This window comes from Lingula anatina, chromosome 4 (genome assembly GCF_051362555.1).
Source record: "Lingula anatina isolate TDL-2025a chromosome 4, LinAna3.0, whole genome shotgun sequence".
Classification (NCBI taxonomy): Eukaryota; Metazoa; Brachiopoda; class Lingulata; order Lingulida; family Lingulidae; genus Lingula; species Lingula anatina.
Window position 1 is genome coordinate 20526577 of NC_141770.1, and position 19973 is coordinate 20546549.

The following is a 19973-nucleotide window of genomic DNA, read 5'->3' on the forward strand; positions in this document are numbered from 1 at the left end:
GCCATTCGGTTACCCAGCCCAGCAGTTCACCTACCCAGCCCAACAATTTATTCACCCAGCCCAGCAGTTCAGCTACCCAGCCCAGCAGACCACTCAACCAGCACAACTAGAATCTACCGGCAGGACCCAAATGCAATATAATAAACCAGCAAGATATCAACAGACTCAGCAACCTCATCAACAGTACAACCAGTCCAGGCAAAGAAACAATGGACAACGCAGCAACAAACCGGACTATTGCAGAAACTGTGGTAAGTGGGAACCACTAGCTCAACACAAATGTCCAGCAAAAGGTCAATTTTGTCACAAATGTCACAAAGCAAATCATTTTGCTAGAGTGTGTTTAAGTAAACAACATTAGGGGTACGTGCACAGCAATAAACAATCAGTCAATTCAAACAAAATTTTGGAACAACCTCAAATAGACATTTCAGCCTTGTTAAAAGGTAATCCATTGGAACACAACTTGGTAGAAATTAGTGTAGGTAAACTTCAATTCAATGCTCTTGTAGACACAGGTGCTTCTGTATCATGCATTTCTAAAAATCTAGTATCTAAACTGTGTCCCGATGTCAGTTATCAACCTTCATTTCTGAAAACTGTAAGAGGTGTAGGCGGTGAAAATCACCCAATCTTTGGTTGCATCATGCTGTCTTTTTCCATTGATAATACCACCTTTCATCACAAATTTCATGTCCTTGAACGTCTACCAAGGAATGTCATCTTAGGTATTGATTTCCTACAGAATAATTCAGCATGTATGGACTTCAGTTCTAAAACCCTCACTTTCAAGGACAGCATAACAATTCCTACTCACCAACAACAACATTTTGGAATGGCCAGACCTGTTTCAGATACTACCATACCTCCCCAATCTGAAAGCTTAGTTCCCCTCAAAATATCAAGACACAAGAATGCAAAGTGTAAAACGTTCTTATTAGAACCAGCAGGGAATAAGTATTTCACTTCAAGGTGTGTTGTCAGTATGAATAATGGCAAGGTTTTGTGCAGGGTATATAATCCAACAAATAAAACAATCAAAATATCCAAAAGGGAAGTGTTAGCAAAAGGATACCACATAGATGAAGACAGTGTTTCAGCTTTACAAGAGAAAACGGAAGTCCATAAAGAGATGGGTGCTCCAACTTGCAATGAAAAAGAAAAGAAACAGTCAGATGAAATAGCTATTGTGGATACATGTATCATGCAAACAATCCAGAATGATGAAGGTCTTTCAAAACAGAGAGTTAAGTGGGGTGAAGACAAAGTGAAAATAGCAGAAAGCATAGGCATAGATTTACAAAATGCAGATTTAACTGAAGATCAAAAATACCAATTATCAGACCTCATAGGTAAATACTGCTCTGTTTTTGCCACGGACCTCGCGGAATTGGGTAAAGCAAATGTAGCCCCTCACAAAATAGAGACAGGAAACGCACCACCACAGAGACAAAGATTCTATAGACAAACACCAGAAAAGAGACAAGAGACCCTCAAACAAACACAACAGTTGCTGGACAATGACATCATAGAACCTTCTACCTCTCAGTGGGCTGCACCAGTGGTTTTAGTGCAAAAGAAAGATGGAACGTATAGATTTGCAGTGGACTACAGAAGACTAAACAGTGTGACAGAACCAATAAACTGGCCACTGCCACGGTTAGAAGACATCCACGAGACCGTAGGAGAAGCAAAAGCTAAGTTCTATTCTTCACTTGATATGGCCTCTGGATACTGGCAGATACCCTTGGACCCACTGACCAAAGAGAAAACATCCTTCGTCACTCACAATGGCCAATACCAATTCAAACGCTTACCTTTCGGCCTTCGGAATTCGGGTACAACCTATCAACAGATCATGTCACAAATATTGCAGGATTTAAATTGGAAAATTGCACTTGCCAACATTGATGATATTTTAGTTTTCAGCCAGACATTTGACCAACATTTGCACCATTTAGAACTTGTCTTCCAAAAGCTTCAAGCAACAAATCTAACTCTTAAACCTGCAAAATGCAAATTTGCCTCCAAGAAAATACACTTTTTAGGCCATGTTTTATCAAAAGAAGGAATACAAGTGGACCAACAAAAAATCGAGGCAGTTAAGTCTTTTTCAACCCCCAAAACAGTCTCACAGGTACGCAGTTTCTTAGGACTCACCAACTATTACCGAAAATTTGTCAAAGACTATGCTAAAATTGCAACACCTCTGCACGTTTTAACCCGAAAAGACCAAAAGTTTGAATGGACAAGTGAGTGTGAGAAGGCATTCCAACACCTGAAGAGAGCTTTAACAACTACTCCAATTTTGGCATTTCCGGATGTTTCGAAAACTTTTAAACTGACAACCGATGCCTCAGGCACAGCAATTGGGTATATGCTTAGCCAGAAAGATGAACATAATAAGGAGCATGCCATTGCATATGGAGGAAGAGCCTTGAGTAGACTGGAGCAGCAGCGCTTCCTTTCCCCTTCGGAATTAGAATGCCTTGCTCTAGTTGAAGGTATAAAGGCATATGAACATTTTCTTGCAAACAAGAAATTTGAAGTTTACACAGATCACCAACCATTAAAGTGGTTAAATAGTAAAAAGTCATCCAACCAAAGGCTCCAGAGATGGTCTATCTATCTTCAAGATTTTGACTTTGAAGTTGTTTATACAAAGGGCGCTACAAATCCTGCCGACTGTCTTTCAAGGCAAACTTATCCAGAAAACCCAGAAGAACAAGACATTGAGGACAAATTCCACAAGGCAGACATTGTTACCGTAGAAACAAGCAAAATGCTTAAAGATTTACATGAAATAACATTTATATATCAGACAGAAGCCCCTTATGTTATAGCTCAAATAGATGGCGCCCTTAAAAAGGCACAGTATCAGTGCTCAGATATTAGAGAAATAATAGAAAATATCAAATCAAACAAGTTCCCTCATTCAGCCCAACAAGAATTCCACAAAAACAAATTCATGCTAGATGAAGGAGGTGTGCTTCATTACCTGTACCAACCCAGAAATGAAAGAAAGAACAATGAAGGAAGAACAAAACAACTACTTGTAGTGCCTCCAGGTTATCGAAAAGAACTTCTACAAGCATACCATGATACACCAGCAGGCGGAGCTCATCAAGGTTTTGACAGGACTCTTGATTCAATCAGATTGCATTACTACTGGCCAGGAATGTACAAAGACATCCAAAATTACATTCAGTCATGTGACACCTGTCAAAGGTCAAAAAGACATTACCATGCTCGCCCAGCACCTATGCAGCCTCTACCTGTCTCAGATGTCATGGAGAGATGGCACATAGACATACTTAGACCTTTGACGAAAACAAAAGAAGGTTACCAGTATATCTTGCTAGTAGTTGAATCATTTTCAAAATACCCAGAAGCATTTCCTTTGTATACTCAAAATGCCAAAGAAGTTGCAGAAGTTCTGTATAACCATATCTTCACTCGATATGGTGCACCACGCTCCCTTGTTTCAGATAGAGGTCAAAATTTTAGATCAAAACTGGTACAAGCTATTTCTGAACTGTTCCAAGTCAAGCAGGTTTTCACTAGTAGTTACCATCCTCAAACAAATGCTGTCTGCGAAAGAACAAATGGTTTCATTGGACAAACTCTTAGGGCATATGCAGACAAGAAACAAACCAACTGGCCAAAAGTCCTCCCGTCCATCCTTATGGCGTATCGCAAAACACCTGGAACAGCCACAGGCTTCTTTCCATATTTCTTGCTGTATGGACGTGAAATGAGGACACCATTTGATTTGAAAATGGCACCTAGAGATAAACTGCCAAGTTCCATTAAAGAATATGTGGCAGAACATTTAGAAACACTAGAATGGGGCAGAGAAGTAGCAGAGAAGAACAAACTACAAGCTAGTGAAGCCAACAGAAGACGACATGATAAAAGAGCTGAAGAACCAAAATTTGGAGTAGGAGACTTAGTGCTGTTACACAACACGGCAGTTCCAGTAGGACTGAAAAAGAAGCTGCACAAAGAATATACAGGACCTTACAGGATTCTCAGGAAAACAGGACCCACAAACTTCCTTCTTCGAAGATGTGATAACAACAAACAAAAAGGTCCTGTGCATGCTAACAGACTAAAACCATACCATGAACCTGAGGAAAGACAAACAATAAGAAACCAGGAAAACCAACCAAATGTTACAAATCAACCACAAGAACAGAACAGAAATGTGAAACAAATAGAAAAAATTCTTGAGTGCAGTCACTACAAAACGGGCCATGTCTATAGGGTAAAATTTAAGGATATAAGTAGGACAGAATGGGTACATGAAGAAATGGTACCAGGACAAATGAAAAGAGAGTTTCACAATACCAAAACTTTCAAGAGCAAAGTAAGAAAACGACCAGCAGTTGTCAGGTTAAAAAAAGTAGAAGCTACATCTGTACCCACAAGTAAATAGGGCAGGTACAGAGAATTAGAAACACTAGATAGAATCTAAAAGTTACAAAGTGCATGTTGTACAAACCCCAAGACTGTAACCTAACCACGCATTAACAAACTAAGGGACCATCTATACCCTCCTTTCTTTCATTTCTTTAGCCAAATACTCACAAAGGTGCAGGCACCAATGTCGATGTAGGCGGCAAAACTCTGTCATTTCACACAACTTTCTTCTGGTACCAAAGGATGTTTTTGCAAGGAAAGGACACAGTCAACCCAGACCCAAGAGCATGCAATTTTTAAGCTACTGCATATACTGATAGGCATCACCATATTCGCAACATTAATGCTAGTGAAAGCTGATACAGTACATCGGATAAATTATGGGGTTCTTATAGAAGAAAAATAGAATGTAAGGGTTGCTACAGATTATTGGTTACATAATCAGTTGCCATGTGTATTAGTTCAACCTCTTTACAATCTGTCACAATGTCAAAGGCATAGATGTAGATAAATGTTTAGAAGAATAAAAAAGGAAATTTGTAGAAACAATAAGAACATTGCACAACAACTGGAATGAATCAAAAGGATCTTGCCAAATAAAAAGCATAAAAGATCAGTTCTTCCATTTATGATTAGAAAGTTTCAAAAATAGTCTTGCCCACAGTTAATTCTTTTAGAATGGAACACATTCACATTACAGGTGAGAAAACCAATGAAATTGCCCATTGCCCTCAACTATCAGTGTCTTGCCTCATGTAGCCTGGTACCTCAAAAAGTTACAACACCCTTACGAGGCACACTTCTTTGTAGAACATCATGGTTTCATAACTCCAATGACAATCACTCCTCACAACAATGGCTCAGAGTAAATATCTCCAAAATGGGAGACAAATAAGAATAAGTTAAAAAGTTTATCCAAAACATATCAAAATGCTTGAATTGATTGATATTGTTGCTGTGCATTTACAATAAATTACAAGGGATAGCTGGACAAAGAGGTTCCCACTATACCATTTCAGTATTGGTACATGTATATATTTGTAGAGAAGTTTATTTAGACATATGGAACTGATACATACAAATGTTAAATGCAATGTATACCTTAGCTTGTAATGTGTAAATATAGATATGTGCTATATAACTGTTTTTCAATTCTTCATGAATGTAATATTACATGTTATTATGGTAATAGTAATGATACATATATTTTATTTCTTATATGCACCCTTAAATGCTTAAATAATATTGCATAAAACTAAATTTATTCAATATCTTTCATTCAAAATGTGAAGTATTGTAATATACATACTAGTATTATCATTATTCCATACTGCTTTTAAATATAATGTCCTTACCGATGCTTATCATTCAATAGTCAATTTATGTACAAGATATTGGCCTTATAAGCAAACTCCCAATTAGTGACGGTGATTTCATGGTAAATATGAGGACATATTTAAAAGGGCCCCAGGGATGTATCATAGAGGTGATTTCATGGCCAAATTTAATTTCAGAAAATCCCTATTTTAGTTCAAGTTATATGTAATTAAGGACGCCCTCTCATATTTCAGATTTCATATTTCTGCCCTAGCGATTTTGATTAAAATTGTAAGACAAATTCTTCTTACCATATGAGTAAAAAATATGAAAAAAAAATTGGGGGTCCCCACGCTCGTTTTCGAGAGGTGGCGTCCCGAAAAACGCTACGTTTATTACATTGCGTTATATGGGGATTTTGCCAAAATGCCCTTAATTTTGCTGAAAAATGCAAAAATAAAAAATTCTGCCCTAGCGATTTTAATTTTATGTGGATATGTTATAGATCTTGGTAGACCTCAAAGAAATTTACAAAAAAATACGTACCACACCAGGCTTGTTTTTGAGCCAGGGCTGCTTGAGCATCGATTTTTTTTATCAAATTTACATAGGAATCAACGGGAATTTACTAGCAAATTAAGATAAATATATTTGTATCATTAGGTTTTTAACTCATACACTTATTATGTTTCCATGAAAATTATATTTAAATTTCTCTGCATCAGTTAACCAAATTTCATAAAATTTGCATATCCCATTCATAATAAATAGATAATCAAATGTTGAAAGTATCAGTTGGATTTCAGTATGCCTCATGGAATGCCGCCATATTGGATTTTTCATAGGCTAGGCAGATTGACCAAAAGTATATTATATCAATCTCATGTGACTTATTTTCTTATTCCTTTTTATCTTTATTTCTTTTGTTTCTTTATTTTTCTTACTCAGCACTAAAACATGCACTTTATGGTGAGATAACTGGATAAATTGTTTCCTTTGTACATTAACAATGTATCAATTTCTTACTATGGTAAGTTAGTCATATTTCTTCTCTATATATGGAAGATGGTGACAAAAATATTCATCTACAGACATCTTTGATTATCAGTTTATTTCTGTTTCATATTATGTTTACAACATGCAAACAAATACATATCAATAGCATATAAATATGCATATTAATTTTAAAATAAAAAAAATCATACAATTTTTTATTACTTTTATGCATTTTGTTACTCGTTTTTTTTTTTTTTTTTTTTTTTTTTTTTTTTTGTGTTTGGATTGATTTGGCTGAGAAGAAAATAAAGACCATCTGGACTTTCTCTTTGAAGAGCAATTACTAATTCTGATATGTTAACCCTGACAGCTTTATTTTTTTTTCCTACACATGGAGAAATTATTTTTTTACAAACAAGGTTTTCTACAGAATTTGGTAAAGGTTTCACACAGGATTGAGTCAGTTGACTGGGATAAAATGAAAAAATCAGAAAAAAGGATTTTCTTCACTTTCATCATTGCAAAAATTAACTAAATTTTGTAACTCAAGACTATCTTTTAATGCATTATGGGCTGAATAATTTCTGTGAAGTAATACATTTACAAACTAAAGTCTCTTGTTTATGATTGGGTAAATTAGGATAAAGTTGGAATATAGTACACTTTATCTTCTAAAATATACTGTTTATTTTCCTAGCATCAAAAAAGTATTACATGTATCTGCATAAAAACCCTTGGTCCTCTGTTGTGTGTTTTATGGTTTTGTCCATTTGCACTTTAACTAAACCAATACAAGGATGACGTCGCAACACGCCAGGCGGGTGCACACCGGTTGCATCTTTCCCGGAGAGCTGAAAATCGCACTGTTTGCAGGTCATATTGTTCAATAACATACTTAATTCAACAACAAAACGTGATTATTTTCCGTGAGATAAGATCTTGTCACTGCTATACAAGCCTTACTAAAACGCTCTTTTCCATCCCTTCTTCGCGTAATTTCTTACATTGCGGCATTTGTAAACAAAGTCGCAAGTGGGTACTTTACGTCGTCAAAGACCAAGCGTTCACAGATACGCAACGCATTGTTGACATATTCGTAGCGCTTCGACCAAAATAACATCAAAGATTTCATACTGATTTCTTAAAAGGGTGAATTACGTATTTTATTGCATGTTATATGTTTATCATTAGCCGCTATCGCAAAAAACTACTCATGCGCGAAATCTGCGCAGATCGCAAAAAAAGCTAATATGAGAGAACTACCTTAAATTATATGTCTTAAAATTATATTAAGTGAATATTTAAGTAAATTACATTAAACTTCTACACAAATCAAGTCAGATGTCAGTGTATAATAAATGTATTTAGATGTCCAAGTTAAAATTACATTAAAGTTCTGCAGGATGTTTTCAGGACTGAATAACTTCATTTATGGCTTCATCTTCTATTTAAAGTTTAAATCAGCCTTGGTCTAATTGTGTTAAAGGTCTCCTGCATTATGTCTTAATTCTGTTAACTGGCTTCAATATCTCTGACTTGTTAAGGAATCACTGTAATGTAATTGGCCTTATGTATTAGTATATAAGGAGAAGAATTTGCAAAATACTGTCATTAGAGTCTTGTGTCTTCACATGAAGTAGCCAAGAAGTAGTGTAGAGTAGAACATATAGTCAGCAGATAGAAGTGGACCAGTGACACCAATAAATGGATTGTACAGAATAAAGGTAGAGATCACACAGATTGTAGTGAGTCTCTAGAAACGTAACAACGGCTTGGTGTTACGAGCATCACAAAAAAGGCCACAGTTGAATGGGTTTCTGTGCACTGGGGTTTTCTTATATAAAAATAAATATCACATGTCCTGGGCTTTAGAGAAATATATATTGTTACAGGCTAGGTGTCAGCATGTTCTTTTTATGTAAGAGAAACCCAATGTTTCGAAATGGACAAATTTAACGGAAAAACACAGTAGGGTTATTTTGCACCCCATGTCAAGCTTCAGAATCATCGCTCAGATTTCATTATTTGATACAAACAATACCAATACATCCAAATAATGATTAGGATGGTTCATTATACTGTATGCTTTAAGATATATTTTCTGAAAGTCATTTATTTTTGTTTCGGAATGGACATTTCGTTTTAACAGAAATTCACTATAGCTAATAAGTCCCCGGTCACTTTAATAGCACACGCTGTCTACATCAGACGCGCTAATGCGCACGTCCCCGACAGTGTTAATGATAGGGGGATTACGATGGACAGCGCATGTTGCTCACAGCAGTAGGCACTGCCGCCGAAGTTAAACCAGTAATTAAGTCTTTAACTTGACTAAACATGTTTTGCTTTGTAACTTGCGTCCTTCAGTCTTGCTGTTGCGGAAGCGCCGGCGGGACATATCTCCACCTTGCCGATATTTATCCCGACTCTCGACTTTAAAAGTATTATTGGTTTTGATTTTATCAAAGTCTTATTATATCAGAAAACCTGCATATTTTCATACGTTAAGAGAATTATAGAAACTGTAGAAAAAGCTACTCGTACATCAGGGATAAAAAACAACACCTTGCAGAACTATTACCTATTATTCATCACCAGAAGTTACTGTTTCACTTTTCTCTCCCAAATTACAAAGTCTGATGACAACTGAAAGCCTTTAGCCATACCTCAGGGCAGTGGGAGATAGTCTGGATTTGATTAAATGTAATAAAAGTATATTTTGAAGAATTTTCCTAGCCTTCGGCAATTTCCGCAAAGCTTCGGCATGCGCGGCAATACAGAGCTGTCGATATCTGTAAGCGTGAACAATAGAAGTGGTGGAACAATGGTTAACGTCGTTGAGTCGTCTACAACCTACCCGACGGAAGTTCGTGTCCCTTTGGTACTTTTGAAGATTTTGAAATTGTCATTATTATAAATATCTATTAATATATAAAACAATATATAAAACATTCGTGGCTAATTGTTTTTGCAACGGAAAGCACAGTAGGAAGGTTTGTTGTTATTGTTAAAGTTATTATTACTGGGGACATAAATTAGTATGCTAATCTCTTATCATGGTATAATGATTGATACGATGGGTATCAAATAGTTTTCCTTTGATATAAACAACAAAAGAGCGGCCTTCCAAATATCTTTGCTGAATGTTTATAACGTAGGTACTATTATGCGCAAAAATATTGATACATGACGCAAACGACATTTACTAATTTTGGTAATATCAATTTTGATTAAAATTAAATTTAATTGAAATTAAAATTAAAATTTGTCTAAACGTGCATATTACCATTCACCTTGTTTAAAGGGTTCGCAACACTTAACATTCTAATACATTTTGCCAATTATCATGTTTGCTAGTTTATTTTGATTTGAGAGAAAGCGAGAGAAGACCCTCTACTAGGGCCGCAAATTAATTATGAGTATTTTTCTTCAGTGCAAGAGACTGTGTAATGAAATACCAATCTGTAACTCTGGTATAGGGTGGCCTTGTGTGTGTAATAATATACAAGTAGGGGCAGGGGTACAGTTTTATAGTACAAATAGTCATTTTATACATCTTATTGATCTCATCGTCGGGTCATTGTTTACAATAGCGCTTTGTCGCTGTGCGTACCTTTTTGCATTTGAGTTAGACTCAGTCAGTAACAGCTGGTGATTTTGTCTTTTTTGCGTTTCATTGACAATATTTTGGCCACCTAAGTAGGGAAATGTGGCTCTTTGTTTTGAAATGACATTTCCATTGTTCCTCTGAACATGCAAAAGTCAACACACTTACGTCAACATACTTACTTTGTAATACCAACCCAGGGGAAGAAACAAAAGCCTCATAAGGTGTCGTCATTCACACTGTAAAAGGTGTTAATTTCATGCTTCTATTGTTTGCCCATGAATCATTATGACAAATTTGTAGGGTTGCCAGATCACTGGCGCTTCATTCAATTCTCTATATCTGCCCTGCAGCCTGGGATGAGTGATACTTGACTGACCTTTGTTTACATCTGGAGATTTTCTTTATAATTCGATCAGTGTGCATAAATTATGATATTTTCCATCAGGAAAAATATGTGATAATGTTACAATTCTTATTTTACGGATACATAATTACAAAAATTAATTCCTGATTTAATACCCCCTATTTCAGCGCCTATTCCTGGCTGCGTTAATTATGGGGGGGTTGGAAAGTAATCCGTTAGAACGCAGGAGTGATGATTGCTACTCTTACCAACGGTGCATCACCGATCAACTAATCTCAGCCACCTGAAGCAGAATCACCAACAAAAGACAAATTGGACTACATCTGCCTTCTTGTTGAGACATCTTATGTAAAAAAGGCGATAACGGTCAAAACATACGTGCTTCGTGGTTTATTAAATGTTCATCGTATTTTTTCGTTCATTATTCTTATGAGTTAAGCAGCTTCACCTCCGTGACACCCTTTTTATTTATTTAAACCATTGTTAGATAAACCATGGGTTTCACTCCAGATTTCACGATCGAGCAGCTGATCATGAGGAGAGTGTAGCATGCTATAGTAAACTACCCCAAATATATATACAACACCTCCAGGGTTTCACGATCGAGCAAGTGATCATGAGGAGAGAGTGTAGCAGAGAACTTCATTAATGGTCGTCATAATTGGTGGTTGCCTTGGGAAAATGAGTTACATGATTACATAATACAGATACATAATAACATAAGAGTAATACTAAAATTTTCCCTGATACAAAAACCCCTATTTGAGCGCTTATTCCTGACTGCGTTAATTACGGGTGATTAGAAAGTAATCTATGAGGACGCAGGAGCGATGATCGCTACTCTTACCAACGGTAAATCACCGATTTACTTGACTCCGCTACTTCGAGCAAAATCACACACCACCAAAAGACAAATTAGACCACGTTCGTCCTCTTATTAAAACAAAGAATGTAAAAATGTGATGTCGGCCATGACTACGTGCTTCATGGTTTATTAGATAGGCCTATTCATTGGATTTTTTTATTTCATTATTATAGCTTCACCTCGCGAGACCCTTTTTTATATATTTAAAACACAGCACCCCACTGGTTTCGCGATCATGAAGAAAGGGAGTGAAGCAAAGAACCTCATTAATGGTCGTAATAATAGGTGGTTGCATTGTAGGCCTAACCTTGTTCATTTTAGTCGACAGACTAAGCTAGAAGAAAGAAAAGATCATTATCGCCTCTCTTTACTTAGGAACAATAAGGATGGCTAGTGGCAGCATTTATAAGTTCTTTTATTTAGAAACTTTCCGATCCTTTGTCTGGGACTGCGTCCGAGAAACGGCGATAACGACAGAGACGTCCTCGAACATTTTGGACTCAGTGCAAATAAAAAAAAAATCCGTTAAGAAGTAGCCTTTAAATGTCCTGGCAAATAATTTTGCGATGGCTCAGAGAGTTCTAGAATGAATGACAAGCAACGACATTAGGGTTAATAATAGACTAAAAACTATCAGAGTGTAGGCCTGTCTTACTTCATTTCTAAGGCCATCTTGTGATACGAGTCATGCTACACTACAAAAGAGGGGGTAGCAGTGGATGATTTAATACAGGGATACCATCGATAGTATATCAATAGAAAATCGCAATCCTCAAATGTTTTTTAATTCATTAAATATAAACGTTTTTTTCTCGTACAATGGGTCTGGTATAGTTGTATTGGCCTATCAGTTGGAAACACGTGGTTCGTCTACAATTGCAAATGGCGGAGGTGCCGTGGTAGTTATATTGTCGTAAAATTAGCTGGATACGGTGCACGTGAGAAAATTATTCATTAAATTTAGTTTTCGAGCGTCAGCTTAATCTGGTAAAATGCGAGACGAAAAAAATGATAGATAGAGCCTTATGACCCACTGTAGAATGATGCCGAATAATACATCAACGACGTAGTTTATCGGCAGATAAACGTGTTTCCATTCTCGGCTGACTGAGGAAAGGTTTGAGAGAGCATTTAAAGAAGAGGTGGTCGAACCAATAGTGAGTAGGAAGTGTGCTGCAATCAAGACGAACAATACCGATCATAAGTGGACAGCTAATAACCCCTTATTAACCCCGGGTTACGCGCTGCTGTGTTGACTCCTTGCTGGGAAGGGGTAGCGGCCTCCTACTGCTGTGCGTAATCAAACATTGTCTTCTAACATGCGGCTACACGACGGTTGCATTGTATTAATAAAGTAATACCTATTCATAAGGAAGGGGGCGGATGGTAATCTTACGAGAATTAAATCAGTTATCGATCATACGCGTACCAATAGTCGTGTTTTTTTTTAGCTATACGGTACCAGCATGCCATTAAAAGACTTTTTTTCTAGGATACTTCTCACTCCTGTCAATATTTAAACTTTTTTGCTACTACCATACTACTGAGTGTTTTATAATCCAATAAAAATGCAATGTCAAACACTGTTTTCATATATTTCAGATTGCTTTTTATTTCACATGACTAAAATGGGAAAAATTTTTGGTCATTTTTCGGGCTTTGCTTTAGCATAACTTTGGACTCGGAAGTGATATTTGGTTTCTGTTTTCAGTGTTTATCTTCACTTACACCATTCTCTAACATAGTGATTTAAGAATTCTTTGATCATATGTATGTAATTTGTTAATTAGCAATATGTAGGAAAATCTCAAAAATTGCCCAGGATTGTAAAAATGCCCATATTAGGATCATACTGGTGATGCACTTGACTCACATGCTCTTAATCAAAACAAATACTTCTAAAAACAGTGGATTTATCAGGAAATTTTATACTTGCAGGGGTAGATCAGAATAACAGGGATCGATATCCCATCAACCAATAGCTGTCTGACTTACCTGAAAGTTTGTGGAATTCGACTCTTTCAAAGCCTCTTTGGCTCCATCCAGACCTGCTACACCCCCCCTTTCAATGTTAGGTTTCTCCATCCCAGTGGCTCCTTCTAGCTGTGTCTGAAACTTTTCCTTTTCAACATTTCCTTCTGGATCACTGTCACTGCTGTCATTGTCTCCTTTCCTGCAGCAGAGCATTGGATTTATTGCATAACACAATAAAGACTATTTGTTTACATAAAACCTGACTTATTTACATAAGTGACACTTCACGATTTTTGTTTCACAGGGATATTAAAATGGTGAGATCAGTTGATTAAAACTTACAGATGGAGATTAGTTTAATCTTTAATCTACCAGGTCTATTCTCTTATTCTTTTATGCCTTTTATCTTAATCCCCTCTGATTTGCAAGTTTTATTTGTCAAAACAATTCTGTATCAATACTCTTTTTGATAACATTTTATTTCTAGTAATTATCTGCTTTTTTGATATGTTTAAGAGTGTAACATAAAAGAAAAATAATTCAAAAACAAGGCAGCAAAGCTGTCAAATGTACAGACAAAAAACAGAAAATAAAGATGCAAAAAAGGTCATTTTGTCAATTTTGATGCAATAATAAATAATGCTTATAATAGCACTGCCAGTCAACACTGAATTTTAATCTTGCACAACAGGTGACATGGTCAATAACAGGAGCGGACCCAGAGATATTTTCTGACAGTATTACAAAGTATCTATGTTGATCCATCCTCCATTTTGATGGTCTTCCAACAGAAAAAAATAGATACCAGTCAATATAAACTTAATAACCTGACTGTCTTCCGGAAGACCCAGAAGATGGTCTCAATCCACCCCTTCAATAAGATTACAGTTTCAGGACCATGAGAGTTCAAATTCACATTATGAAAGTCTCAATATTTGAAAAATGATGACAGTGCATAAAATAATATTACATAATGTTTAAAGACATAAAAAACAATACAACTGCTTATGTAGAAATACAGAAAATGTGCAGAGCCCCAGGCAGATGAGAGCCTGCCTGGGGCTAAAAGTCACAAATGCAAGTGTTTGAGAAAAAATTATAAAGAAAAACAACAAAACTAGAAAAGCACTTTGAGAGTGCAGACCTCTGCCAAGGCAGCAATTGTTGATTATTATTGATAATTGATTGATTATTGATCTGGACCACCACCAAAAATTAATCATTGTCCTCTTTGGCCCACTTCCGACAGTTCCTGAAAATTTCTGCAAAATCAGTCCATAACTTTTTGTGTTATGTGGATGACAGACAAACAGGGGTGAAAATATAACCTCCTTGGCAGAGCTTGAGGTAAATATAATTCCAATGAAGCTGCTATTCAAACTTTTAATCTTCCAGTATATATATATATATTTAAAACTTATTTGCAATATTAAACAAAATTTACCTGCATAATTATCACTGCTTCCTTATTATTAATCTAGCAAAGAGCTTTACCTTTGGGAGTTTACAGGGAAATATCAACAAGTGTGCTTTACGTAATCTCATTTAATGGCCTATAAAGCAAATGACTTTATAACTCTGAAATTAATCTAGTGATACCCAAGGGTAATTTACAGACTGACCCACTCAAAGGTCTTCAGGCCCATAAGTCACACCTTAAGAAAAGCACAAAACCATAATGCCCAAAATAGGAGAATACCAATCCTGATGCAATAATACAGTATGTTTAACTGCACAGTCAACATCAACTTATGCACAACAGGTAACACAGACGAAAGTAAAAGCATAAGGCTTCAGGCCCATCAGAGTTCAAGTTTATACTTAGAAAGTGCCAGATTGAGAAAAATGAAAATTTCACAAAAAATGCATAAATACAATAAACATGATAATCCAATAGAGCTGGTTTTCTCATGAGCTGAAGGCCAATCCTAAAAATCGTACTTGTAAGTTTAAAATTATAATAAGTAGCACAGTTTTCTTTTCATAATGTTTGCAGTAGCAGTGCGAAAAGATTGTCAATTTTGATGTAACATTACATAATAAATTAGAGAATAATTATCACCAATTTTTGTTTATTGACTATAAATAGGATGGACATGTAGAAAATATGATTACCATTTGGCTTCATGTCCATGGGAGCTCCGAGTCCCACAATGAATATGCCAAAAAAGATAATGAATATAACACTAAAATGTATAACTTCCAGAAAAAGAAGCCAATTAGACTGCTTTTCTAACTCAGGCTGCATTTTAGTCCTGTGTTTCTTTTTTGAAAGTTTGACAGTCATAAGTAACACGGTTTTTCCATAATGGTCATCAAGGCAGCAGCACCAAAAATTGTGTTTTCTTCTATTTTGATGCAACATTACATAATGCTTAACAGCATAATGACCATCGATTTTTAATAATAAAATATAAGTGTCATGGATTTTCACAAAATGTGACTAGCACGGGTCTTCAAGCCCGTGGAGGTTCTAAGTCGCACCTTGGAAATGTCAATATGTGAAAAATTAAATTTTCACAAAAAACTGTTTAATTGCCAGAAAAATTTACCAAACAGACTGCATTGCCTACTGAAGCTGTATTTTAGACCCATGTTTCTTTCCTGTAAGTTTGAGAACAGTAATTGACATGATTTTTGTTAAATGGTCATCATGGGAGCAGTGCCCAAAATAGGGGTTTCTTCAAATTTTGATGCAACATTACATAATGTTTAACAGCATAATGACCATCAATTTTTAATTATAAAATATTAGTATCACGGATATTCAGAAAATGTGACAAGCAAAGGTCGTCAGGATCATGGAACTTCAAAGTCACACCTTGAAAATGCCAATAAGTGAAAAATTAAATTTTCACAAAAAACTGTTTAATTGCCAGAAAAATTTACCAAACAGACTGCATTGCCTACTGGAGCTGTATTTTAGTCCCATGTTTCTTTCCTGTAAGTTTGAGAACAGTAAGTGACATGATTTTCCTTAAATGGTCATCATGGGAGCAGTGCCCAAAATAGGGGTTTCTTCAAATTTTCATGCAATATTACATAATGTTTTACAGCATAATGACCATCAATTTTTAATTATAAAATATTAGTATCATGGTTATTCAGAAAATGTGACTAGCAAAAGCCTTCAGGCCCATGGAACTTCAAAGTCACATATTGAAAATGCCAAAATGTAAACAATACAGCACTGTTCTGAAATGGGTTCATTTCCATTTTTAACACTTTTTAAACATAAAACAAAATAAACAGTTTACTGCCATTTTTATATGACCAATGAAGAAAATTGATGAGATGGGAAAAGTATCAATAGAACAGTTTTAAATGCCCAACTTCCTCCATTCTGAGATTCTGAACATAGTGGATGAATGCATCTGACAAACTGCAATGATATGAGTTTATTTCCATTTTTGACACTTTATTACACAATACATGATAACAAGTTTACCATCATTTTTACAAAATCAACTAACAATGTTGTAAAAATGCAGGAAATGCCAAACAAACACATTTACGTATCTTATTAGTTCAATAATGAGACTGTTAACATGCCTAAGAATTGAATGTGAGGAAATGTGAAAAAACAGCATTACCTTTTAAAATAATGGACTGATTATGCTGATTTTCAAACTCAACCTGCGTTTTAGTAAGATTGGCCCCTCCTGTGAGTATAATGACAATTGGCCAATCTGTTTTTCTTATATTGTGTTATCAGTGTTGCATATATACTGAAAAAAGTGAAAAAAAACAGCATAAATTCCCTATAAGTGACCCGATCGTGCTGATTTTCAAACTTGACCTGCGTATTATGAATATTTATCAGTTCTGTAAGTTTCAAGCCAAAGGGTAAAACAGCTCTTCATTTATTGTGTTATCAGTGTTGCAAAAATGCTGAAAAAAAGTGAAAAAATAGCCTAAATTCACTAAAAATGACCCAATCATGCTGATTTTCGAACTTGACCTGCGTATTATGAATATTCATCAGTTCTGTAGGTTTCAAGCCAAAAGGTCAAATGGTTTTCCATTTATGGTGTTATCGGTGCTGCATATATGCTGAAAAAAGAGAAAAAATAGCCTAAATTCACTAAAAATGACCCAATCACGCTGATTTTCGAACTTGACCTGCGTATTATGAATATTCATCAGTTCTGTAAGTTTCAAGCCAAAAGGTAAAATGGTTTTCCACTTATCGTGTTATCGGTGCTGCATATATGCTGAAAAAAGTGAAAAAACAGCATAAATTCCCTATAAGTGACCCGATCATGCTGATTTTCGAACTCGACCTGTGTATTATGAATATTCATCAGTACTGTAAGTTTCAAGCCAAAAGGTACAATGGTTTTCCACTTATCGTGTTATCGGTGCTGCATATATGTTGAAAAAAGTGAAAAAACAGCATAAATTCCCTAAGAGTGACCCGATCATGCTGATTTTCGAACTTGACCTGCGTATTATGAATATTCATCAGTTCTGCAAGTTTCAAATCAAAAGGCAAAATGGTTTTCCACTTATCGTGTTATCGGTAAAAGTGCACGGCGACGGCGACGACGGCGACGACAGCGACAGCGACGACGGCGACGGCGACGACAGACGCAGATGATGGCTATATGTACAGACACATCTGTGTCTGTACATAATAAAAATAAAATTGGAAAATAGTTTAGCCTTTTTTATAAATAAAACAAATAATAACAAATCTAAAATAAAATAAACAAATATTGAGCAAAATATATATAAATGAATTTTCATTACTTCTTATTTCCACCACCACTGCTGTTCTTTACTGGTTCCTCTTTCTTGCCACTGGCATGCTGTCTTAATTTATCTGCTCTCTCCAAATATAAAATACACTTAGCTCTGATAATTTCCCAAGCTTCGTCACTATCTGCCTCATCTGAAATCAGAATAAATCACCTCCTAGTATTACTGGAACTACCCAAGATTGTCAGCTTGGAAAATTTTTCAATGCTTGAATAAATGAGCATTCAGTGAAAGCTTTTACATTTAACCAAACAGTAATTTCTATAAATAGCAGCAAAAAGGCCACATATTCTAATTTTAATATTTTAATATGTTGCAATTTTACATAGAAACTTGCTTAAAAAAACACAAAATTCCAAAATGCCTACATTTAATTGCATGGAGAAAGTACTCTACACCCTGCTTATACAGCCTCAAGGCTTCCTCATAATTCTTTTTCTTGCCTTCTTCCACAGCCTTGGTGACTAAGTCAATGGTTTTCTGGAAGGAGATGTGCATGTTCATGTAAATTAGTAATGCACTGTAATAAAAAGAAAGAAAAAATGGAGAACAAATTTTTCATATACAATTCAGCACTAAGTAGTACATTTGGTTTCTGGGGCGAAATGCGCAATAAGCACAAAAAGTTAATGCTCACAGACACATTGTTACTAGTATAACCATTTTTATGAAAGGTGTCGGACCGTCGGACATGCTGTAATAACCAGGCGGTGGTTATATACACCTTTTCAGAGTTAATTTTTCATCAGTAAGTCAACTGAGACAGGCAGGTATAGTTTCTGCTACATGATTTATTCAATCAACTGTACAACTCAGGTCTCTATGTCCCTCTATAAGTCTCTCTGTCCCTGCTTTTATACATGAACTTAACTTACATTTTAAATTAACTTCTATTACTCACATGCGGCATGCCATGCCTTAAGGCCGGTAATAGGGTTAACTACGCTTAAAATCATGTTTTTGAGTTTTTTGTGTGTTTCTATTTATTAAAAAAGTATCTAACGTTGGATGTAATAATTTTTATGAATTTGCACCGCAAAATGTGTCTTTTGATGAGTTTTTCAACCACGGCACATGCCCTAGTCAGGCTGACAACTAAGCCATGCCTCTGTTACTAAGGGCCGTTGCCATGAGGGGTGTGGAGCATAGTTAATGAGCTATAAGCAGATTACGTGTGTGGTAATAGGTCATAAGTCTTACATCAGCTAAGCAGTGAAGAAGTCGAGTACGCTAAGGGGAAGAGAAAAGTTCGTGTTAAAAGTCTGACAGTGATCGTGAGGAAGAAACATTAGGTTCTGGGCACAGGCTTTGGCACAGTGGACAGTTGTTAGAAAGTGTCAACAATCAGCCTAGTAGGCATACAGAAAGACAATAAAAAGTTTTTTGACAGAAGTTATAATTTGTATATGTAGCTCCCACTGGTATTAGACAGTAAAATGCTTCAAAAGATATGAATAGATACTTTTTTTACAATCAACACGTTCGTGGTTTCAAAACTCAGCCACACTCTGTCATTTTATTCAAAAGCCTTCTCTCAACCACTTTTACCGCTGATTCTTGTGCCGCTGAGCATCTCCCCTTTATCTTAGCTGGCATTTCGAGAGATACCGCTCAGAAGTAATCACTGGATTTTTCCGTTGATCTGACGATAACCAAGTGCCGTG

General features: G+C 35.9%; 1 protein-coding gene across 5 annotated transcripts in view; it reads right to left on the reverse strand.

Annotated features, from left to right (window-relative positions):
* The window catches only part of LOC147762553 (vacuolar protein sorting-associated protein 4A-like), a 125646-nt gene that overhangs the window by 85359 nt on the left and 20314 nt on the right, over nt 1-19973 (reverse strand). For 4 of the 5 annotated variants that reach the window (XM_087011988.1, XM_087011987.1, XM_087011986.1 and 1 more), the window contains exons 2-4: nt 18678-18789; nt 18301-18442; nt 13570-13747 (exon numbers count right to left, since the gene is read on the reverse strand). In XM_087011988.1, coding sequence (XP_086868114.1) covers nt 13570-13747; nt 18301-18442; nt 18678-18789 — 432 coding nt within the window. Of the gene's footprint in view, nt 1-13569; nt 13748-18300; nt 18443-18677; nt 18790-19973 lie in introns of those variants that run through there. The other variant, XM_087011990.1, reaches the window with a different exon arrangement.